This window comes from Xenopus laevis, chromosome 4S, assembly GCF_017654675.1.
Source record: "Xenopus laevis strain J_2021 chromosome 4S, Xenopus_laevis_v10.1, whole genome shotgun sequence".
NCBI classification, from domain to species: domain Eukaryota; kingdom Metazoa; phylum Chordata; class Amphibia; order Anura; family Pipidae; genus Xenopus; species Xenopus laevis.
In genome coordinates, this window is record NC_054378.1 from 78,056,092 (window position 1) to 78,082,216 (window position 26,125).

General features: G+C 41.1%; 1 protein-coding gene across 1 annotated transcript in view; it reads right to left on the bottom strand.

Annotated features, from left to right (window-relative positions):
* LOC108715624 (tenascin-R) overlaps positions 1-26,125 on the bottom strand; it is a 206,753-nt gene that overhangs the window by 49,071 nt on the left and 131,557 nt on the right. Inside the window, exon 9 of the mRNA XM_041561497.1 lies at positions 3,858-3,947. Within this exon, the coding sequence (XP_041417431.1) occupies positions 3,858-3,947 (90 nt within the window). The remainder of the gene's footprint in view (positions 1-3,857; positions 3,948-26,125) is intronic.

The window sequence follows — 26,125 nt, forward strand, 5'->3', positions numbered from 1 at the left end:
TAATTATTTCCATACAATACCTTTAAATAATTGGCACCCTCTCTTATTTTACATTTTTTAACCTGCTGTTATTATTAAAGTCTATTAGTGTATTCAAGTTTATGTAAGACAAAGAAAATATACTAGTTGCACAAGGCAAATTTTGATTTTGTTTGAAAAAGTGCTTTATTTATTTGAATTTTGTCAGCCTACAAATCCAGTCTACAACCAGCATTTTAAAATTAGTGATTTAGGCTTTTTTTTGTTCTACCATCAAACCCAAGTCTATGTTTATTCTGACTCAGTAGTCAATGGCTGTTGCTGTTGGGAGTTGGAAGAACAGCTGGAGATATTAACAAACTGGGATTTTTTTTGCCTAAAAAACTATAAAAGCCAACCAACTCCCTGCTTCTTGTCCTCACTCATTGCTCCTACCCTAAAATGATCATAGTTCTCCCCAGGCCCAGGTTTGTGGAGAGGCCACCAAGGCCCGGACCTCGGGCGGCAGGATTTTAGGGGACGCCATACTGCCCAACCACATCCACATTGGTTCAGAAACACTGGGGATGCACAGGAGATACAAAAGTTTTGAAAATTTCGCGCCAATCCCCATTGCTCAGGTCCAGATGATGAAAATTTAAGTAAATAAAAGGAAGGGAGTGGGGCGACGAACGACAGCGGGCCTAGGGGTGCCCGCTATGTAAATCCGGCCCTGGTTATCCCAGTACTTAGTGTTTTTAGCTGTTATGATTTTCTTCAGATAACAGGGATATACACATTGAGTTTCACAATCTGAAAAAAAAATATAATGAGCCCACACCCATTGCACACATGAATTACTTGACATTTTAGCAAACACACATCTCTTGCATGCGATTATTATTACATTTGCTGTTTTTCATTATAAAGAGGAGATCATAAAATCACATTACACGCAGAAAATCAGTAATATCAATTACAGATATACCGTAGCTTACAGAAAATAAACATTTTTCTCAGTGCCTTGAGGTGAATGAATAAATTGCATCAGCAAGTCAGAGTTAAGTCTTTGGTTTTAGTAATTGAAAAATCAGCCTTTTTAATGTAAAGGGATTATCTTCTATTTATTTTCTGTTAATTATACAGTTGTGAATGCACTGACTAATGTGTTCAAACAACATTGCTTCTCCATATTTGGACATATACATGAATGAGAGCTGTGACATTGGTTGTCAAGGCTGGGAAAGGTTCAATAGACTCCATTGAAGAGCACTCCTTGTGGTCCCAGATAGCATTGCCTTACTAAATGAGTATGAGTGAAAGATTAACCAAGGAACTGGTTACAGGTATGGGACCTATTATCCAGAATGCTCGAAACTTCTCCAGAATGCTCGGGAGCTGGGGTTTTCTGGACAACGGATCTTTCAATATTTTGGATCTTCATACCTTAAGTCTACTAGAAAATCATGTAAACATTGAATAAACCCAATAGGCTGGTTTTGACTATTGGTTTGGATCAAGTACAAGGTACTGTTTCATTATTACAGAGAAAAAGGAAATAATTGTAAAAAATTTAGATTATTTGATTATAATGGAGTCTATAGGAGACAACCTTTCCGTAAGCGGGTTTCCGGATAACAGATCCCATACTTATTTGAGCATATTCAAGCAATTCAAGAGTGCATCTTTTATATAATGCTTTGATGTATGCCTTGATTTTCACAAAATGTACCCTTCTGAATATATTTTTGTTTTACATAGAATGTAATGTATAGTGCAATGTATTCACCATTTCTGTAAATGTTTACCCTCTTTTTTTAACCATTTTTACCTGTGTTTTATAAAAGTACCAAAGGCATGATGGCTGCTAAATTTTTCACTGGCAATGACTTGCAAGATGCTTTAAAAGAGGGGGGGGGGCTAACCAACCTGTGTTCAATATGTTAAAATGTCTTGAGAAATCATCTCCACAGAGACCACTTCTTTGCCCTTCACAGGAGATAAAGTAGCTACAAAAGGTAGGCACACTGTAAGTAACAAAGTTGTTGTATCTCTGATTTATATTAGTTGTTCAGTGGAAAAATAAAAACTGTGTAAATATATAGGCTGTGTTTTCTAATATAGTTAGTTAGCTAAAAATGTAATGTATAAAGGCTGGAGTGACTGGATGACAAACATAATAGCCAGAACACTGCTTTCAGCTTTCTTGGTTTCCACTGATTGGTTACCAGGCAGCAACCAATCAGTGACTTGAGGTCATAACTTGCTTTTGAATCTGAGCTGCATGCTGAGGATCAATTGCAAACTCACTGAACAGTTATATCCCATGTGGCCCCTTTGAAGTCGCTGACTAACTCAGAGTTAGAGAGCTGAAAAGCAGGAAGTTGGTTTCAAGCTATTATGTTACACATCCAGCCACTCCAGCTTTTATAGATGACATTTTTGGCTAAATATATTAGAAACATTTTTTATTTTGCACAGCTTATCTATTTAGCCCGTTTTTATTGTTCCTTTAAAGTGGTAATTTGACACTGTAATTTTTCCCACGTAGAGCCGTTTCTTCATAAAGTTCATGGGAAGCATATTTTATTGAATCTATTTTCCGGAATACCCAGACATCATTAGTCTTTTATTATATTGTGTCTTCTGGGGTTCTTTATCCCACAGGATTTGCTTTAAAGCCATTCCAGAGGTTCATAGCACAAGCTGAGAAGGGGAAGATTTATCATGCAGTGTGAAATACAGAGAAAAAAGGGCATCATTTTTAAAACGTGTTTTTCAAAGAGCAACTTCTGCCGAACACAGAGGTCTTAAGCAGTGTAAGATAAAGAATGCAAATCTGGCGTTCATATAGGTTAAAATAAAACAAACCCTGATAAGTTTGCCATTTGTTTTACGCAGCTTTTTACGCCGTTTTACACAGCATAATAAATCTTCCCCTAAATGTCATAAAAGCCTGGAGCATCCTGCGATACAGTTATTTAAAAGGTGAAGTGAAATATTAGATTTCTATGTAGCATTTTTGGGGGACCCAAATTCAAGCGAAAGTTTTGTTTCCTTTAAAGGGGTTGTTCACCTTGAATTAACTTTTACTGTCATGGAGAGAATGATATTCTGAGACTAATTTGCACTGCTTTTTTATTTTATTTTTTTATTGTGGTTTTGAGTTATTTAGCTTTTTATTCAGCAGCTCTCCAGTTTGTAATTTCAGCAATCTGGTTGCTAGGGTCCAAATTAGAGGAGAGGCCTGAACAGAAAACATGAATAATAAAAAGTAGCAATAACAATAAATGTGTAGCCTTATAGAGCATTTGTTTTTTTAGATGGGGATAGTGCCCCCCATTTTAAAGCTGAAAAGAGTAAGAAGAAGAAGGCAAATAATTCAAAAACTATTAAAAAAGAAAAAATGAAGGCCAATCGAAAAGTTACTAAAAGTTAACTTAAAGGTGAACCAACCCTTAAATGGAATCTGATGTCTAGTATTCTTTTAAATTGTTAGTTGGGCCCAGATGAGACACACATAGTACTACACAGTGAACACTGACTTGGGGCAGCGGGGAAATTGACAATTAGTCATTTTTTTTTGACGCTGGCGTCCGTTTTTTGGCGAAAATGCATCGGCGTCCAAAAAACGGATGAATTTTCGCAGCCGTTTTGCGAATTTATTCGCCCATCACTATTGACAATAGCCCCATGTCAGATTTCAAAATTGAATATAAAAAAATCTCTTTGCTCTTTTGAGAAATGGATTTCAGTGCAGAATTCTGTTGGAGCAGCACTATTAACTGATTCATTTTGAAATTTTTTTTTTCCTATGACAGTATCCCTTTAAGTATTAAAAGCATAGACTTCCACTATGCAAGTCTTAGCCTAGCTCAAAGCAAAATAACATTACTCACCAGTGCGTGCATTCATTGTTGCTGGAGCACTCCGGAGATTAAAGCGGATGGCAGAAATTCCTATACCATATTCTGTTCCGGGGAAAAGATCTTGCCCATAGATGGAAACAAAGACGGTATAAGAATATGCTTGTATTTGTTTTATAACATACCAAACAGCTGGTAAATGTTATAGAGCTTATAATTCTAAAATAGGTTAAAGATTGAGTTAAAAATCAGGCATTGCTTAATATCAATGAAAAGATAGACCTTCGTACATGTACACGTTCTAAAATACTGTTATTAGCATTTCATATTAAATGTCACAAGTTTTAATTCATTTTTTGGCTGATTCTTTTGAAGACACACTTTTAAGTTCATAAATTTGAGGATGCTGACACCCCAGACACTGAAATGATTGCCTCATTGTAGGATTCATGTCACTTAACTCCCATTTCAAGGAAGAGATGATAAGCAACTTTCTATAATAAGGCTGAGCAACTCATGTTAAAAAATGCTTTGTCTTCATGTAATTAAACTGACATATGTCAGCATCAGTTCAAGTTCCTTTTTGATGCTGGTTACATCTTAGCACCTCAAAAGCAATGAAATAGTCATTAAACAATCACACCATTTAATTATCAGCACAGTGTACCAAAGAGAAGATGAAGTTCATAGATGAAATCGAAAGCACCAAGGAAATAATAGGCTAGATATTTTGATGTGCCAGCCTTATTATAATAATACATAACAAACAAGGGAAAGTTGTGCTCACCACTCATTTTTAAAACCATTAACTGTTTGTCTTAAATATATTAATAATGGTTTGAGTGCAGAGGACCTCTTCTATTTTTCTATACTTTTTATAATAATAGACAACATTAAAGCAACTTGATTAAACCCTATATATGCAACAGGCTCCATTTAACTGCTCTCTGATTTTGTGGACCTAATATTTGAGTTTTTAAATAATTGTTACCAAAAGGTTGGGAAATTCTGTAAAAAGAAGCTATAGCTGTGATTATAAGATAAATCTTGAGTCTGACAGGCTGGGTTAGCAAGATTTCACTGCATGGCCATTAATCATACACAGCAAAGCCTGCAAGACCACGAGTGAACAGCATTCCACATACTCAACATAACAAGCTGTTTGAGTCTGGGCCCTGATAAATGGGCAGAGTAGTGAGAATGATGCCCTCTTTCTCTGACTCTCCAAGGTTCTGGAACTATAGTACCATATTTTACAGACAAAGTATACTTCTTTTAACTTTTGCCAAATTGTGAAAGGTCACAGCTGCCAATATAATATATCCTATAACAGGCTCAGATTTAACTACAGTGGTACTTTCTGTTCATAATCTTAATCAGAGTTATCCCTTTTGACATAAAGCAGAATTTATTAGACCCAGCAGGATAATCAAACATTCATGTAGGCTTGGGCTGCTGGCTGTATTATTATGTGGAATTGTATAGGCTCTAAATGGCACTATAGGAAAAAAATATTCATAGAATTAGAGGGTGGGGTAAACCACACACCATTAGAGATGTCGCGAACTGTTCGCCGGCGAACTTGTTCGCGCGAACATCGGGTGTTCGCGCTCGCCGGAAGTTCGCGAACGTCGCGCGACGTTCGCCATTTTGGGTTCGCCATTGTTGGCGCTTTTTTTTGCCCTCTCACCCCAGACCAGCAGGTACATGGCAGCCAATCAGGAAGCTCTCCCCTGGACCACTCCCCTTCCCTATAAAAACCGAAGCCCTGCAGCGTTTTTTCACTCTGCCTGTGTGTGCTGAAGAGATAGTGTAGGGAGAGAGCTGCTGCCTGTTAGTGATTTCAGGGACAGTTGAAAGTTTGCTGGCTAGTAATCGTTTTGATACTGCTCTGTTATTGGAGGGACAGAAGTCTGCAGGGGTTTGAGGGACATTTAAGCTTAGGTAGCTTTGCTGGCTAGTAATCTACCTTCTACTGCAGTGCTCTGTATGTAGCTGCAGTGGGCAGCTGTCCTGCTTCTGATCTCATCTGCTGACTGCTGCAATAACAGTAGTCCTTGTAAGGACTGCTTTTATTTATTTTTTTGTTGTTTTACTACTACTACTACTACTACTACTATAAGAGCCCAGTGCTATTAGTCTAGCAGTGTTGGGGAGTGGGACTGGTGTGCTAATCTGCTGCTCCTAGTAGTTCAGCAGCACCAACTTTAATTTTTTTTTTTAATATTCATTTTTTTTTTATTTTACTTTTTTTTATTTTACTACCGCTGTAGTAGTGTATAAGTTGACCTTTTAGGCATTATTTGCCCTGTAGGCATTATTTGCACACTGTTTTCTTCAACCCCGCCTCGAGCTGTTGTGACCTTGTTCACATTCTGTCTAAATATCCATAATATTACCGTCTCCAGAAAAAACACCGGAGTCACTTTTTTCAAGCAGCCATAAATATATTTTACGTAATCCGTATCCACCCGCTGTAGTAGTGTATACGTTGGCCTTGTAGGCATTATTTGCACACTGTTTTCTTCAACCGCCATCGAGCTGTGTGACCTTGTTCCCATTCTGTCTAAATATCCATAATATTACCGTCTCCAGAAAAAACACCGGAGTCACTTTTTTCAAGCAGCATTCATATATTTTACGTAATCCGTATCCACCGCTGTAGTAGTGTATACGTTGGCCTTGTAGGCATTATTTGCACACTGTTTTCTTCAACCCGCCATCGAGCTGTGTGACCTTGTTCCCATTCTGTCTAAATATCCATAATATTACCGTCTCCAGAAAAAACACCGGAGTCACTTTTTTCAAGCAGCATTCATATATTTTACGTAATCCGTATCCACCGCTGTAGTAGTGTATACGTTGACCTTGTAGGCATTATTTGCACACTGTTTTCTTCAACCCGCCATCGAGCTGTGTGACCTTGTTCCCATTCTGTCTAAATATCCATAATATTACCGTCTCCAGAAAAAACACCGGAGTCACTTTTTTCAAGCAGCATTCATATATTTTACGTAATCCGTATCCACCGCTGTAGTAGTGTATACGTTGGCCTTGTAGGCATTATTTGCACACTGTTTTCTTCAACCCGCCATCGAGCTGTGTGACCTTGTTCCATTCTGTCTAAATATCCATAATATTACGTCTCCAGAAAAACACCGGAGTCACTTTTTTCAAGCAGCATTCATATATTTTACGTAATCCGTATCCACCGCTGTAGTAGTGTATACTTTGGGCCTTGTAGGCATTATTTGCACACTGTTTTCTTCAACCCGCCATCGAGCTGTGTGAGCTTGTTCACATTTTGTCTAAATATTGATAATATTATCGTCTCTAGAAAAACCACTTGAGTTACTTTTTTCAAGCAGCATTCATATATTTTACGTAATCCGTATCCACCGCTGTAGTAGTGTATACGTTGACCTTGTAGGCATTATTTGCACACTGTTTTCTTCAACCCGCCATCGAGCTGTGTGACCTTGTTCACATTTTGTCTAAATATTGATAATATTATCGTCTCTAGAAAAACCACTTGAGTTACTTTTTTTCAAGCAGCATTCATATATTTTACGTAATCCGTATCCACCGCTGTAGTAGTGTATACGTTGACCTTGTAGGCATTATTTGCACAGTGTTTTCTTCAACCCGCCATCGAGCTGTGTGAGCTTGTTCACATTTTGTCTAAATATTGATAATATTATCGTCTCTAGAAAAACCACTTGAGTTACTTTTTTTCAAGCAGCATTCATATATTTTACGTAATCCGTATCCACCGCTGTAGTAGTGTATACGTTGACCTTGTAGGCATTATTTGCACACTGTTTTCTTCAACCCGCCATCGAGCTGTGTGACCTTGTTCACATTTTGTCTAAATATTGATAATATTATCGTCTCTAGAAAAACCACTTGAGTTACTTTTTTTCAAGCAGCATTCATATATTTTACGTAATCCGTATCCACCGCTGTAGTAGTGTATACGTTGACCTTGTAGGCATTATTTGCACACTGTTTTCTTCAACCCGCCATCGAGCTGTGTGACCTTGTTCACATTTTGTCTAAATATTGATAATATTATCGTCTCTAGAAAAACCACTTGAGTTACTTTTTTCAAGCAGCATTCATATATTTTACGTAATCCGTATCCACCGCTGTAGTAGTGTATACGTTGACTTTGTAGGCATTATTTGCACAGTGTTTTCTTCAACCCGCCATCTAGCTGTGTGTATTATCGTTTCCAGAAAAACCAACTGAGTTTTTGTTGTTGTTGTTGTTTTTTTAAAAATAATGCCAGGCAAAGGCAGGCCGCCACGCAGAGGCCGTGCTAGGGGCCGTGCTGCTATGCAATCCTGTGGCCCTAGCAAATTGCCCAGTTTTAAAAAGCCAATGACCCTGAACTCCCAAAATGCTGAAGAGGTAGTTGACTGGCTTACACAGCACACCCCATCCTCTACCGTTTCTAACTTTACCACAACATCCTCCTCATCCTCCACTGCTATGGCCACCCCACGTAACACTTCCTCCACCACCGGTGCCCCTTCTTCACTGGGGTCAGAGGAGTTATTTTCCAATGAGTTTCTTGAACTGAGTAATGCGCAACCATTATTGCCAGAAGAAGATGAAGGAGATGAGGACCTTACACCAGATTTAATTCTGGCAGAGAACACGATAGAGATGGACATAATGAGTGATGAGGAGGAGGTCCCCGCTGCTGCTTCCTTCTGTGATGTGTCAGAAGAAATTGATGCATCTGAGGAGAATGATGATGAGGAGATTGATGTTTTGTGGGTGCCTAGTAGAAGAGAGCAAGAGGAGGGTAGTTCAGATGGAGAGACGGAGAGTCAGAGAGGCAGTAGGAGAATAAGACTTAGAAGAAGCAGGGAGGACAGCCCGCAGGGATCAGCAGGGCAACAACATGTATCGGCACCTGTGTTCAGCCGGCCAACGCACCCGCCATTGCCGCCAATACCGCCAACTCCGCCAACTTCTACTGTTACCGCCAGATCGCACACTTCCAAAAAGTCAGCAGTGTGGGATTTTTTTAATGTGTGTGCCTCTGACAAAAGCATTGTAATTTGCAATGAGTGCAGTCAGAAACTGAGCCTTGGTAAGCCCAACAGCCACATAGGTACAACTTCTATGCGAAGGCACATGAGCGGCAAGCACAAAGCACTTTGGGAGCAACACCTCAAAGGCAACAGGCAAACTAAAAGCCACACTCCTTCTGGTCCAGCATCTTACTGCTCTACCTCTGCTCTCCTTGACCCGTCTGAACCACCCTCCACTCCGCCTTCCACCTTGACCACCTGTTCCCATTCCCAGTCATCTGCCACCAGCCAAGTTTCTGTGAAGGCCATGTTTGAGCGTAAGAAGCCAATGTCTGACTGTCACCCCCTTGCCCGGCGTCTGACAGCTGGCTTGTCTGCACTCTTAGCCCGCCAGCTTTTACCATACCAGCTGGTGGACTCTGAGGCCTTCCGCAAATTTGTAGCAATTGGGACACCGCAGTGGAAGGTACCCAGCCGCAATTTTTTTTCTAAAAAGGGAATACCACACCTGTACCAACATGTGCAGAGCCAAGTTACCGCATCTCTGTCACTTAGTGTTGGGCCAAAGGTCCATATGACTACTGACGCATGGTCCTCCAAGCATGGTCAGGGCAGGTATGTCACCTACACTGCCCACTGGGTGAACTTGGTAATGGCTGGGAAGCAGGGAATGGGTAGCTCAACAACAACAGTGGAGTTGGTGTCACCGCCACGGATTGCACGCGGTTCTGCCACCACCTCTACTCCTCCATCGCTCTCTACCTCGTCTTCTTCTTCTTCTTACTCTGCTGCTGGGTCCTCCTTCTCCTCCTCCACACCTGTGCACCCCCAGCTCCCCTAGGCTATTCGACGTGCCAGGTACGCCGTTGTCACGCTGTCTTGGGGATGACGTGCCTGGAAAGCAAAAACCATACCGGATCTGTACTCCTGTCATCTCTGCAGTCACAGGCCGATCGGTGGCTGACCCCACACCAACTGCAGATCGGAAAAGTGGTGTGTGACAATGGAAGCAATCTGTTGGCAGCGTTGAGACTAGGCAATTTAACACATGTGCCCTGCATGGCACATGTGTTAAATTTAATAGTCCAACGTTTTGTCTCCAAGTACCCAGGATTCCAGGACGTTCTCACCCAGTCCAGAAAGGTGTCGGCCCATTTCAGACGTTCCTACACAGCCATGGCACGCCTTGCTGACATTCAGCAGCGCTACAACATGCCAGTCAGGCGTTTGATTTCTGACAGCCAGACTCGCTGGAATTCAACGCTCCTTATGTTGGAACGTCTGCTGCAACAACAAAGGGCCGTCAACGAGTACCTTTTTGAACTGGGTGGTAGGACTGGATCTGCACAGCTGGGGATTTTTTTCCCCCGTTACTGGGTGCTTATGCGCGATGCCTGCAGGCTCATGCGACCTTTTGAAGAGGTGACAAATATGGTCAGTCGCACCGAAGGCACCATCAGCGACCTAATACCCTTCGCTTTCTTCCTGGAGCGTGCCGTGCGACGAGTGACAGATGAGGCTGTAGACCAGCGTGACGAGGAGCTGGAAGCGCACGATTTCTGGTCGGAATCACCAGAACGAACCCAGGCACCTGCTGCAACGCAGGGAGAGGTGCCAGAAGTGGAGTCAGAGGAGGAAGGTGGCTTTGTGGAGGAGGAGGAGGAGGACCAACAGGAGCAGGCTTCCCAGGGGGCTAGTGGTGACCTTTTGGGGACCCCTGGTCTTGTACGTGGCTGGGGGGAGGAGACCGTGGATGATGCAGTCCTTGATAATGAGGAAGCGGAGATGGATAGCTCTGCATCCAACCTTGTGAGAATGGGGTCTTTCATGCTGTCATGCCTGTTGAAGGACCCCCGTATCAAGAGGCTTAAGGAGAAGGACCTGTACTGGGTCGCAACGCTACTAGACCCTCGGTACAAGCATAAAGTGTCAGAAATGTTACCAACATACCACAAGTCCGAAAAGATGCGGCATTTACAAACCAGCCTGCAAAACATGTTGTACAATGCTTTTAAGGGTGATGTCACTTCAGGAACTCATCAACATTCCAGGGGCAGAGGTGCCAGTAATCCTGCCACGAGCACACCTGCAAGGACAAAGCCCTTTGGCCAGTCTGTAACGTCAGACATGCAAATGTTTTTCTGTCCAAGGCAGCGCCACAACCCTTCTGGATCCACCCTCAAAGAACGCCTCGACCGGCAGGTAGCGGACTACCTGGCATTAACTGCAGATATCGACACTCTGAGGAGCGATGAACCCCTGGACTACTGGGTGCGCAGGCTTGATCTGTGGCCAGAGCTGTCACAATTTGCCATGAACCTCTTGTCTTGCCCAGCCTCAAGTGTGCTCTCAGAAAGGACCTTCAGTGCAGCAGGAGGGATTGTAACTGAGAAGAGAACTCGCCTAGGTCACAAAAGTGTCGATTACCTGACCTTTATTAAAATGAATGAGGGGTGGATCTCGGAGGGTTACTGCACGCCGGAAGACTTGTTCTGACTTCTATGCAGCTGTCCTTCTCTTCAAGCCTCATGACTCCACACACAGCTGTCCTTTAGCGTCCTCCTCCTCCCTCCGCCACCGTTACAAACTAGGGTGCAAACCCTACTGGTTTAATTTTTTCTGGCCTCTGTGCTTCAGTGGCTGCAACCAAAAAAACTGGGCAAACAATGTCTACAAGGTCAACGTATGGCAAAAAATGACTATTTTCAGCATTTATATGGCATATTTTTTCTGGCAACTGTGCTTCAGTGGCTGCATCCAAAAAAATGCATATTTTCTGCATTTATATGGCATAATTTTTCTGGCCTCTGTGCTTCAGTGGCTGCAACCAAAAAAATGCATATTTTCTGCATTTATATGGCATAATTTTTCTGGCCTCTGTGCTTCAGTGGCTGCAACCAAAAAAATTTATATTTTCAGCATTTATATGGCATAATTTTTCTGGCAACTGTGCTTCAGTGGCTGCGACCAAAAAAATGACTATTTTCAGCATTTATATGGCATATTTTTTCTGGCCTCTGTGCTTCAGTGGCTGCGGCCAAAAAAACTGGGCAAACAATGCCTACAAGGTCAACGACGTTGACCTTGTAGGCATTGTTTGCCCAGTTTTTTTGGCCGCAGCCACTGAAGCACAGAGGCCAGAAAAAATATGCCATATAAATGCTGAAAATAGTCATTTTTTGCCATACGTTGACTCAACGTATATGGCAAAAAATGACTATTTTCAGCATTTATATGGCATATTTTTTCTGGCAACTGTGCTTCAGTGGCTGCGACCAAAAAAATGCATATTTTCTGCATTTATATGGCATAATTTTTCTGGCCTCTGTGCTTCAGTGGCTGCAACCAAAAAATTTATATTTTCAGCATTTATATGGCATAATTTTTCTGTCAACTGTGCTTCAGTGGCTGCGACCAAAAAAATGCATGTTTTCTGCATTTATATGGCATAATTTTTCTGGCCTCTGTGCTTCAGTGGCTGCAACCAAAAAAGTTTATATTTTCAGCATTTATATGGCATAATTTTTCTGTCAACTGTGCTTCAGTGGCTGCGACCAAAAAAATGCATATTTTCTGCATTTATATGGCATAATTTTTCTGGCCTCTGTGCTTCAGTGGCTGCAACCAAAAAAATTTATATTTTCAGCATTTATATGGCATAATTTTTCTGGCAACTGTGCTTCAGTGGCTGCGTCCAAAAAAACTGGGCAAACAATGTCTACAAGGTCAACGTATGGCGAAAAATGACTATTTTCAGCATTTATATGGCATATTTTTTCTGGCAACTGTGCTTCAGTGGCTGCGTCCAAAAAAACTGGGCAAACAATGCCTACAAGGTCAACGTATGGCAGTTGTTTAAAGAGAACAGTAGATTACTAGCCAGCAAAGCTACCTAAGCTAAAATGTCCCTCAAATCCCTGCAGACTTCTGTCCCTCCAATACAGAGCAGTATCAAGCAGATTACTAGCCAGCAAACTTACTATCATCTGTCCCTGAAATCACTAACAGCTCTCCCCCTACACTATCTCTTCCAAGCACACACAGGCAGATTTTTCAGATACATTTTTGCCCTTGATCCCCCTCTGGCATGCCACTGTCCAGGTCGTTGCACCCTTTAAACAACTTTAAAATCATTTTTCTGGCCAGAAATGTCTTTTCTAGATGTTAAAGTTCGCCTTCCCATTGAAGTCTATGGGGTTCGCGAACCGTTCGCGAACCGCTCGCGTTTTTGCGCAAGTTCGCGAATATGTTCGCGAACTTTTTTTCCGACGTTCGCTACATCCCTACACACCATACCTTTTAAAAGTGTGTATTATGTCATTTTACATACATTATTCAATATTCTGCAAGATACAAGAATGCTCTTTCATTCCCAAACATTATATTTTTATTCATCCAATTCCTAGCCATTGAACTCAAGGCATTTGGATTCTATGAAACCTTTATAGTACCTTTGGTTTAAGTGTTTATCCTAAACCAGGCACTCCAATATCCAGGAATACACTTCTTAATACATGGTTGTTTAAAATATTTGCCTCCCACTCAGAGCCAGAACTAGGGGTAGGCAGATGATGCATGTGCCTATGGCGCAAAAAAGTGGTGGCACCAAGTATTCACCTCTTCTTTCATCTACCCCTGGTGCAGATCCTTGTTCTCCCATCATCACTTATCACTAGTGTGGCTCTGTGCACACGCAACCCAATGTATCGTCATATAGTGTGCATGCATTCGCCTTTGCATACATGCCAGGGAGGGGACAAAGTGGTCTGCTGGTTGCTTAGGGCTCCCGGCCCAGGGACGGAACTAGGGGTAGGCAGAAGAGACAAGTGCCTAGTGCTCAACAAACTGTGGGTGCAAACACGTACCTCACTTGCACCTACCCCTGGTCCAGACCCTTGTTCTCCCTCCAGCACTTCTCTCCAAAGCACCTCTGTGCACGATCCACTCCCCTCCCGCACATTGTCAAATAGCATGCCTTTGAGCACACACCGGAGAGGCGGAGAAGTGGCCCGGTCAACTTGGCTTGTGCCTGCTCCCACTGCATCTTCCGCCACCCCATAATATTATAAAAATATCTGGAACAGCTCCTACATATGGCCATAGATTGTGCAAAGATCAGGGATTACCACTTACTCACATGTCAGTAAAACCACAAAACCACAAGGGATGAGAGAAGTGTCATTGTTAGCTACACAGGTCATTTTGAACATACCTTCTATTAACTTATTATAACACATTACAGTAAAAGTAGGGATAAATAAAATCAAGCAACTTGTTTCACAGATACAAGTATGGGACCTGTTATGCAGAAGGTTCAGGACCTGGGGTTTTCTGCATAATGACTCTTTCTGTAATTTGGATATTCATACCTTAAACCCACTAGATAATCATTTAAACATTATATAAACCCAATAGGCTGGTTTTGCTTCCAATAAGGATTAATTTAATCTTAGTAGAAGCTACTGTTTTATTATTATAGAGAAAGAGGAAATAATTTTTAGAAAATTGGATTATTTAGATAAAATGAGGTCTATGGGAGACGGCCTTCTGTAATTCAGAGCTTTCTGAATAACGGGTTTCTTAGAAACATACCTGTACTTATGGTAATGGCATGTGGAGGCAAGATGCCTTAAATTGCCCTCCAATGGTGGCCGTGACAATCTGAAAGCAATAGCACCTGTGTTTGGTCTTGCCTAAAAATGAGTTTAATTGCAATTTCTACCAAAACATTTATAAAAACCAGTTTCAAAACTGAGGGGGTTGATTTACCATTAAATGTATACTGAGTGCTACTGGTACCTCATGTCTAAAAACATTAATCCCCCATGTGATATGAAACAGAAATTAACAATTAAGATGGTCTGAGCTAATACTCAGATACACCATAGAAAATGTAAACATTCAGACACATTCAGACTGGCACATCTATTGGTGTTGATAAATGTGTCTGATCACAAGAATTTTTCTTTTCACTAAAATGTTCCTGACAGTCAGGGATGTTTTTATAAATTACTTTTAATAAGTCTGCCCCTGAATGTCTGTACAGTGAAGCCGTTGGAATATCTATTTCATGGTCAAGATAAGCTTTTATACCTTGTGATTCCATATAAAATTAATTCCAATCATAGTATAGTAGCGTTTTATATGAAATTAGCTTAATGATGCTTAGCAGCAAAATGTGTAATTTGAAAATCATTTTTACAAAGCAGATACTCAAGCTCAGTGTAGTACTATCTATCAATGCAGAGCAGACATAGTCCTCCACGTATTGCTGTTCCTTGCACCTACCCTCCATTTGTTCCTGTGTTTTACTCCACACCACAAACACCTTTCCCCATATCATTTGTAAGTGTATCATGGTAAATGGTGCAGTAGAAATGGAGTATCTGAGAAAAACCTGAGACAATGCAACGCATATGTGTCACGGACAAAACTTAAAATCTGTAAATCTTCAAAATATGAATAATTTAACTAAAGCAAGAGTGGAGATTGAAAGTTCAATTGCAAGTTCTTGCATTGACAGGTTCACCCATAATATTTAAATCTGTAGAGTAAATTTAATGAACAATTAGAAAAAGGTTAGTATATAGGCTCTTTAATCCCAGGATGTTCTTTGTAAACAAGCAGCTCTCATACAAGATACTACAGCCATTGTACATTTCTGCTGACAGCGCCCTCTGAATCAAAAAGTCAAACAATGGGCAGTTAATCTTCATAATACAGAAGAGTCGACAATGAAAAGTGTAATCCAATGATAGAGCAGACAGATAATTCAGAGGATCACAGCTCTTCTGAAATGCCTTCCTCTGTTTAACTGACCCCTCATAACACCTGCAAGGCTGTATCTCAGTTATAATAAGTATTTCTTATCTTTCTTCTTTGAACTGTCTTTTCCATTATTGTTGATGGCAATACATTCTCCCACTCGGCGAAGCATGCAGACTTATGAGGTTCCTATAAGTAATCTGTCTGTGAAAATCACTTTCAGAATCCTGCGACTGAATTGTCACCCACGTATTCTCCTCTCTCCTTCAGATGATTGAAATTCTTGTTGGAAAAAGATTCTCCTTTATAAGAATCAAGAGTGTGTTGCTGTCTCTTTCAATATTCAAGGTAACTGAATAAAGGTTATCAGGAAACTTTCCTAGCAAATCACATACATTTATTTGCATACGGCATTTGATGCTGGGAGTTATATTCTATTCATAGATCCAGCCTGGTTGCACAAAATACTTTGCCCATTTGTAATTAAAGCAGTTCCCAGATCATCTGACAACATGGGCAACAGGCACATACGATATTTGGTCAGGAAATGCCATTAATCAGTTTGTACTCCTAAAGCTGACTCTAAAATTGGGAACCAAACACTAACAAACTCAGTTTACATTTACTAGGTAAATGATCTCAGTGGATTAAAAAGACATGTAACATAGTAACATAGTAAGTAGTAACATAGTAAGTAAGGTTGAAAAAAGACACACATCCATCAAGTTCAACCTTTGTTTTTTGTTTTTTTGTTTTTTTTTAATCTGCCTAACATTTTACCATGTGGGTTGTGCTCAGTATAGAGTGATGGAGTCTTCCTCGTGGTGTATATAGTGTATATAATACAAAAAAGCCATGAATATCCTGTAAATTATATCCTTATAAATGGTGAGTTCTGATGTCATCAGTTATAAACGGTGAGTTCTAATGTCATTTCTGTCACATGACTCACTGAAATTTGTGTATTATAATAAATAAAGTACCCCCAGTTGTAAAATATGAGGATATTAGGAGTTACAGAGGAGTTCCATGACCTGTATAAAAACACTCAGCCTTCGGCCTCACGTTTTTATATGGTCATCAAACTCCTCGGTAACTTATAATATCCTTATATTTTACAAGAGGGGGTACTTTATTCACTATATTATAATTCATGAAAATAGAATAGATAATGTTTCTAGAGAGCTGTGATTATACTGCTTTTGTGTTTGATATTGGAGAAGAATAAATAACGTGGTAATATGAGTGGTGTGACAGTGACCTATAGGCATACTCCGTATCTCCTTTCATAGGTCTGGTTAGATTCAGATCAAACCCAGTCCTAATTAGATTAAAGGCACATCTATTATTTTCTATGGCTTTATAATGGGCTTTCTCAAATTGTGTAATTAAACCAACCTTATGATTTAGGGGTGCATATGCTCAAAATGCGTCAGGCATATGACTTAATTGTGTGGCGATTTTTTTTAAGATATATAAATAAACTTTGTTTATACAAAGCACTTTGGTGAAATGGCCTCTTTCCCCCGTTGCTGAGTAATTTAACCACTGTAAGACTATGGCTTGCTCTGCTCTGACTGATATGAAAGTTTGTAAAATGAAAGGGTCCTTCATGAACAGATCTAGGTGGTCCATTAAAACTGTTCCCAGGGGGTTTTGTGATACAACAGAACAATGTTATCTGTACCAACAGGCCCTGCAAGTGCAGGTAAAGAACTATCCTCCTAACTTACATATTAAATTAATTTAGGAAGATTACACCATGTAGTATTATGGACATGGGGGTATCGGAATTGTACTCCTTTGCTCTGGAGGTAGAGGAGGTACAATGGACTCTCTCAACGGAGACTTTTCATTCATTCAAAATTGGAGGTAAAGTATCATCTCCAGGCTGAACTTTAACTCTCAAGCACAATTTTAAAATAGTTCTTGGGCACCACTGATTCTTAAACAAGAAAAAAAAGTTTATTATACAACAATGAAAAATGATATTTTACTTAGTACAGTGTACTTTGGTGGCAGATCACATCACAACAGTTTCGCAGTTGTCACTTGGGTATTACTCACACCACAAGGTGTCTACCCCCAGAATGGCAGGATCTCTCAATGTTGCCTTAAAGAGATTTCACACAATACTCTTCTTGGTAAAGCACGCAACTGCAATTACTAGTTCACACTCCTAGAGTACACAATAACATTAGCTACCTGCCACTAACCAGAAACCTGCAGTTAGGTCCATAAATATTTGGACAGACAACTTTTATTTTCTAATTTTGGTTCTGTACACTACCACAATGAATTTGAAATGAAACAACTCAGATGCAGTTGAACTGCAGACTTTCAGCTTTAATTCAGTGGGTTGAACAAAACGATTGCATAAAAATGTGAGGAACTAAAACCTTTTTTTAACACAATTGTAATAAACTGCTGGCAAGCAGTGGGTTAATGATTCTACTGTGTTAGTTCAGGTAAGTAGTCAGATACACCCTGGAACTTTTGGTATATTTATTAGAACATGGCAGGTAGATCTGGCCTGCTCCATGCTTGCTCTCAGCTTAACAGGAAGCACAAAAACAGGAACAGGAATATGATCATCAAGCAATGGCAAAACAGCAGAATGCCCTTAACCAGAATGTCTTCACAAGCAGGTTACTACATTCCTCCCCTTTTAGCAAAAAGTAAATCTCCACAATATATATATATATATATATATATATATATATATATATATATATATTATATATATATAACCAACAGTTATAACTCAGTTGAAAACATTTTAATTCTGAAATGTCCAAGTTAACAATAACATAGTGACATTATAAGTCCAGTCTCTCAGGAGGTTTGTGTGCTCGTATCGGATACCTCCGTTCACACTCAGAGGCTGAAGCACTGATTGGATTAGAGCGATTGTTGACATCTGGTAATTCCTGTAAGGGCGCTACAGGTACTTGAAAGTCAATTGTAGAAAATAAAGGAGGTACGGGTGACACACTCTTATCTGGAACCAGATGCTCCACATGGACATGAACGTGACGGTTACCAATTTGCAACTCCTACGTCAGGGGACCCCTTCTATGACAAATGGTCCCTGGAGACCAAAGGCGCCCTGAGTGGCGGAAATCTCGAACCAAGACCTTATCACCTGGGTAAAAGTCTTTGTTTCTTTGTCTGGAGCTATTATGTGCTCTGACTTGTTGCTTCTGATGTTTCTCCACTGTATCAGCTAAAGAGGGTTTAAGCAAATCCAACCTGCTTCGGAGGTGCCTCTTTAAAAATAGTTCCGCTGGGGTACGCTCAGTAACTGAATGTGGAATATTCCTATAACTAAACAGAAATCGACAAAGTCTCAACTCTCCTGTAGTGCCAGCGGACTCACTGGCTACTGAGTGTTTCATCCAAGCTTTTTTAAATGTCTAAACTGCCCTTTCAGCAGCACCATTTGAAGCTGGGTGATAAGGTGGGGTCAATTTGTGCTTGATACCATTTTGTTTCAAGAAATACTGGAATTCCTGAGATGTGAACTGAGGTCCATTATCCGAAACCAATTCCTTTGGCAGACCATAGGATGCAAACAAATTATGCAGCAAAGTAATCGTTTTCTCGCTTGTACTTATTTTAGTGGGTAACACCTTCACATCACTTGGAATAGCTGTCGATAACCAAAAGAAATGTTTGCTGGTTTATTTCAGCATAGTCAATATGGATTCTTTCCCACGGCGATGTGGCCCATGTCCAGTGTCGGACTGGCCCGGCGGGACACCGGGAAAATACCCGGTGGGCCCCGACCCTCATGGGCCCCCGCCGGGCCAGAACCCCTCTCTAAATATTTATATTTAAAAAAAATAAATAAAAATTATCGGCGCTGAGCAGCGCCGCATGCGCGCCAAGCGGCGCTGTTGCGCATGCGCACCGAGCGGCTTCCTTGCTGAGCCGGCGCGTCACAGTAGGGGGACGGGTGGCCGGAGGGGGGCCCTCGGCAACAGTACCGGTGGGCCCCGGTCCCCCCAGTCCGACCCTGCCCATGTCCATGGGTGAAGGGGTGCAGTGGGTGGCTGATTTTGTACAGAAGCACAAGCAGTACACTGACTTACAAAATTTTCTATATCTTGATCCAGGCCTGGCCACCACAGGTAACCACGAGCTCGTGCCTTCATCCTGTTTATACCTGGATGGCCTTCGTGAAGTTCATGCAAGAGCCTCTGACGATATTTTGGGGGAATGACAACCCGTATCCCCCACAGTAAGCAACCTTGATCTATGGAAAGCTCATCTCTCTTTTCAAAATATGGCTTAAGGATTTTGTCAGAGCTGTAGTTTGGCCAGCCATTGGAAGTAAAGTCCCACACCTTCGCCAGAAGAGGATCACGACTTGTAGCAGCTGCAATATCTTTACAAGAAATAGGTAGTTCTTCTGCAAATGAAACTTGAAAAATGACACTTTCGTCCTGAACATCTGTTGTATATGGGCATGGAAGCCGCGATAGAGCATCTGCATTCCCATGATCCTGAGAACGTCTATATACAATATCATAATCATATGCCAATAGGAGTAGGGCCCACCTTTGCATTCGAAGTGCTGCCAGTGTTGGAATTGCTGATTTTGGCCCAAGAATGGCCAGAAGTGGTTTGTGATCAGTGACCAGTGAAAACTTCCTTCCATAAAGATATTTATGAAATTTTTTTATTCCAAAAATAATACTTAGTGCCTCCCGCTCTATTTGAGCATAGTTGCGCTCTGTTTGTGTTAGGGTTCTAGACGCAAAAGCAATTGGATGTTCTTCTCCATTAGGCAGTATATGTGATATAACTGCTCCAACTCCATAGGGTGAGGCATCACATGCTAATCTAAGTGGCTTACTAGGGTCATAGTGTGCTAGCCACTTGCTGTTGGTTAGTCTTTGCTTTGCATCCTGAAATGCTTTTTCACACTCTGCTGACCAAGCCCACTTGGTATCTTTCTGCAAAAGTTCATGTAAGGGTTGCAACAAAGTTGACAGATTTGGAAGGAATCGTCCATAGTAATTTAGCAGTCCTAAGAAAGAGCGTAGTTCAGACACATTTGAAGGTGAAGGTGCATTAACAATAGCAGTTAACTTTGTTTCTGTTGGGTGAAGACCTTGTGCATCTATGCGCTATCCTAAGTATTCTACAGACTCCTGGAGAAAGTGACACTTGGACAATTTTACTCGCACCCCAGATGCTTTTAATTTTGATAACACCTTATCTAACAATGCCAAATGCTCTTCAACAGATGAACCTGTAATTAAAATGTCATCCAGAAAACAGACCACATGATCGATTCCTTGAAGAATCTGATCCATTGCATGCTGAAAAATTGCTGGTGCTGTAGATACTCCAAATGGTAAGCACTGGTATTGGAATAAACCTTTGTGTGTGTTGATGGTAAGGAATGTCTTTGAATCTGGGTCCAGCTCTAGCTGTTGATAGGCATTTGATAAATCAATCTTGCTAAAATATTTACCTCCAGCAAGTGTAGCAAACAAGTCCTCTACATTTGGTAGTGGGTAAGGTTCTGGTTCAATACAGCGATTGACAGTGACCTTGTAGTCACCACAAAGTCTAATAGTTTTGTCCTTTTTGGGGACCACTACAATTGGGGCAGCCCAGCTGCTGTATTTGACACGTGACACAATACCATAATGTTCCATTCTTTCTAGTTCTTTCTCCACAGGTTCTTTAAGGGCATATGGCAAGGGACATGGCTTATGAAAAATGGGCTTTGCACCTGAATTTACAGTGATAGTTGCCTTTAGCCCCTTAATACTGCCAAAGTCTTCCTTAAAGAGAGAGTCATGTTTACTCAGGACCTGTTCCAGATTTTTGTGAAAGGTAGCTTCAGTTTGTTTTATAGTAAATATTTTAGCCCAATTCAGCTTTAAGTGCTTCAACCAATTTCTGCCCAAAAGAGTGGGCCTGTCCTTCACAACCACTAAAGGCAATATAAATGACTGACCTTCATATGTGACTGGCGCTTGGATCTGTCCAAGTACAGGAATCTTCTCTCCAGTATAAGACGTGAGGTGTAAGGATGAGTTCTGCAATGCAATTCCACCTAAACAGTTCTTGTAAACAAACTCTATTAGTGATACAGATGCACCTGTGTCCAGTAACATGTTTACTGGATGCCCATCAATTTCCAGCTTAATATGTATGCCATCATCTCCCCCATGCGTAGTATTGACTGTATTCAAGTCTGTGCAGTCACTTTCCTGACTGTCACAATTAGTCACGTATTGCGCCCTGCGCCTGCCTGGTTTGCTCCTGCAGACACGAGCAATGGGACCTAACTTCCCACAATTTCTACAGGTTTCTGATTTATATCTGCAGTTCTGTTGCTGATGCAGGCCCCCACAGCGGTAGCATGAATTGACCCTTTGTGTCTGAAAAGCGTGCTCGCCTGTAACTGACACTGTAGGTGGCTGTGGTAAATTTGGTGAAGTGGGTTTAGACCATGTAGTTATTTTAGGGAGATCTGTAAATGAACAACTATTTAGCTCTTTGAATTGCTGAGAGTCACTCCTGGTTAATTCTATAGCCAAGGCAATGTTACAAGCAGACTTGAAGGTGAGATCTGTTTCATTTAGCAGCTTATGCAGGTAAAACTCATCATGGAGGCCACACACAAACTTATCTCGCAAAGCCTGATCCAGGAATGTACCAAATTCACAGGAGGCAGATAGCCGTTTTAAATCCAAAATATAGTCTGCAAGGCTCTCCCCCATGTTGTGATTTCTCCCATAAAATCTAAAGCGTTCAGCAATGATGATACACTGGGGTTTATAATGCTGAGAGAGGGTCTCTGTAATTCTCTCATACGACAATTCAGTGGCCTTTGCAGGAGTTATAAGAGTTTTAAGGAGACTGTAGGTTTTTGCTGGTAGTGTAGCAAGTAAAATATCTGCTTTCTTTTCCTGACTAACATCATTTGCAGACAGCCATCTCTCAAATCTTTCCAAATAAGGCTCAAATTCTTCAGCAGATTCTGAAAACTCTGGGACTTTCCCAATGGCAGACATTGTAAGAAGTTACTCACTGTGCAGAGAAGAATTATGCAGCCTGTGCAGCCTGTTTTCTCTGCAGCTGAGTCTGTTTCTGAGTCCAGTAACACAAATCCTCGTCGCCACTGTAATAAACTGCTGGCAAGCAGTGGGTTAATGATTCTACTGTGTTAGTTCAGGTAAGTTGTCAGATACACCCTGGAACTTTTGGTATATTTATTAGAACATGGCAGGTAGATCTGGCCTGCTCCATGCTTGCTCTCAGCTTAACAGGAAGCACAAAAACAGGAACAGGAATATGATCATCAAGCAATGGCAAAACAGCAGAATGCCCTTAACCAGAATGTCTTCACAAGCAGGTTACTACAACAATCACTTCATTTCAGGGGCTCAAAAGTAATTGGACAAATTAAAAAAATGAAAATAAAATGTTCATTTCTAATACTTGGTTGAAAAACCCTTTGCTGACAATGCTGAAGTCTTGAACTCATGGACATCGCCAGATTCTGGGTTTCCTCCTTTTTAATCCTCTGGCAGGTAATTTTTTAGTGTCAGTATCACTTTAAGGATGGCTTGTTTCACCTGCGTGGAGAGCTCCTTTGACCGCATGTTGTCTGTTCACAGCAAAATCTTCCTCATACAAGCAAGCCCCCCCCCCCCAAATCAACAGCTTTTATCTGCTTCATTCATAACATAGCTATTCTGTGGAAAGGATATTATGGTTATGTGTGGAGTGTTAGGCAGTGTCTCTCAGCAGGTAGGATGCCTGGCTGTGTTAGGAGCTCCCAGAGGAGCTGGGGTGCTGACTGTGCCTGTACAAAGCAGGAGTTGGTTGGGACCATGAGTTGGTCGAGGTTCTGGATTGAAAGTCTGGGTAAGACTGTGGGCACAGCCAGGAGGCTGAACTATCAGGAAAAGTGCTGTGAGTACAGAGGTAAACCTGAACCTGTTTTGTTTTGCTGGCAGTCCACAATGGTCCAGTCTAGTTAGGGAATTCTTCAATTGGGTAAATGTAGTACCCAGTGGGCAGGGTTTTATTTTATGATTTCTGTTTGTATGCTGCAATGAGCAGGAAGAAAAATACTGGCACTCAGTACTCCATGCAAACGGGACAAGCCCTGCGTGTTTATTGCAAAGTAACAGTTCGGGGGCATGCCCCTTTCTCAGACAAGCAAACCCCACTAATGGTGAAAATTTAAACCCACCTTAATGAGTGGTAATTAGCATACAATTCAGTAGACAATTATAGTGCCAAAAAAACCCACAAAGTCCATAGTTATAAGGTTATATGTGCAAAGATTCCATAATAAATCCACATTTAATTCAAAGTAAAAAAAAAAATAGTAGTCCAAAAAAATCCAGTAACATAATTGTATACTGCTGCAATACTCACCCCTGTGTATGATTAAGTGAATGTGCCATTTAACAGCTGGAAATTAAATGGGTATGTTCTCTGAAGAAGCTTGTGTCACTGTCTTTATGCCAGGGCCGCACCCTAGGCAACCCAGCTGGCCCCCACCCGCTCCCACCTCCCATGCGTGTGTGCATGCGCACGCACCCGACCATGACTTTGTGTGCAATTTTGAGTGCAGACGCCAGGATGGGGGACCGAGGCGAGGTGACAGAGGTGGGAGGGGGGGAAAGCAGTAGGGGGAGGGGATGAAATGGAAAACCAAAGAGGGCTGCGAAAACGGAATAGGGGCAGGCAGAAGACAATTTAAGAGGTACCTGCCTAGCCCCCCCCTCTCATTGCACCCTAGGCCCAACTATATGCTCTGGATCCTCTGCTTACCGGCCTACCATTTGCTAATTGCCTGTGCAGGCAGCCAGCTTGTCACAATGTACATTTAGAAATGCTTTGGGTTAGAAATAAATGTAATTACATGCTGTTCATATATATATATATATATATATATATATATATATATATATATATATATATATATATATATATATATCTGAAGCATAATGTCTGTGTGAAGGGAAATTTCCAGTTCTAAACACTAACAATGTAACCTTGGTGACCTCATGAATGTAATAGATCCGAGCACTTAAATGCACCATTATGAAGAGCACATGAATAAGGAACAAAAATAGAGCTAAATACAGCATGATACAGAACTTCAATAAATATGCCTGACCTACTGACCCTATAGAACAGCTCTATACAAGCTCCAACAAAGAAGTCCTGCTGTGAGCAAGCAATAGACAAGACTTTCACTGGATTATGAATTGAGGCAGCACAGTGAATTGGAATGCAGATGCATTGGAAGGACTGGCCTATCTCCATTTTTTTTTATCTCACTGAGATAAAGAAGCAAAAAGTAACTTAGAGCACGGGTATGGGATTCATTATATAAAAACCAATTATTCTGAAAGTTCCAAATGAAACAAAATACCAACCAAACCGGCTTCCAAACCAAAATTTGATAAAGAGGCCCACATAACACAGAAACCCCTAATATATCCATCACAGTTACCTGTTTCTTCAAAAATTGTGAATAAATGCCATTTTTTATGCTGAAATCCAGCTGTTTAACAGTTCCTCTGCATCATTGAAATCCTGGCAGGGAAGGAGGGACTAAAACCAGGCCTGGATTTGTGGCAAGGCCACAAAGGCCCGGGCCTAGGGCGGCGAAATTATAGGTGCGGCATGCCGCCCAGCTGCATCCTGGAGTGTATGGGGAACGCAGCGAGCTCTAGGACCAGAGGCCTTGGGGAGAGAAATCCAGCGCTGACTAAGACACTGATGTTACAAATTGTAAAACTTCTCCACAGCTTACAGACAGCATGCAGGAACTACATAACCCACAATGCATTGCACTGTGATGTTCCTTTCCTTATTGAAATCATGTGTGCAGGGAATTGTGGGGTTTGGAGGATGCAGGCTAAGGACAGATGTTGATATAAAGTAACAGTAGTCAGCCAGCTCAGCAAAGTAGTCTGACAGATTACTAGAAGAGCAGGGGGCTAGGCTTAGGCAACTGCCAGAACCCATTAAAAATCTGCATATTTTTTAAATGATGTATATTGCAAAGTTGATTGAAATTATGTCTACTTTTCTAAAAGCTCAAGTTATGTTTTTGTGGAGTTCCCCTTTAAGGCATGGAGATCCAAATAACATAAAAATCTCTTATCCTTAAAACCCCTAGGTCCCATTACTATATTAAATGATGTTCATCATATTTATGCAGTATGTCCTCTTCATTAAAAAGTTGTACAATAGCCAATAAACTTGGGACTGGAAGTATACCCTGTATCTAAACCCTAAAAAAACCTTTACTTCATTTACTGCTCCTTCAATGTACATCTTGCCATGGATCAGGCATTTTGCACCTGACCCAGATGCACATTCATGCTGGATATGGACGAACTTTGCTAACGAGACACATAAAATTCAACAAGGGACATTATACATACAATTATTGTGTCTAATGATATATCACTAAAATGCTTCTCTGGTATTTCC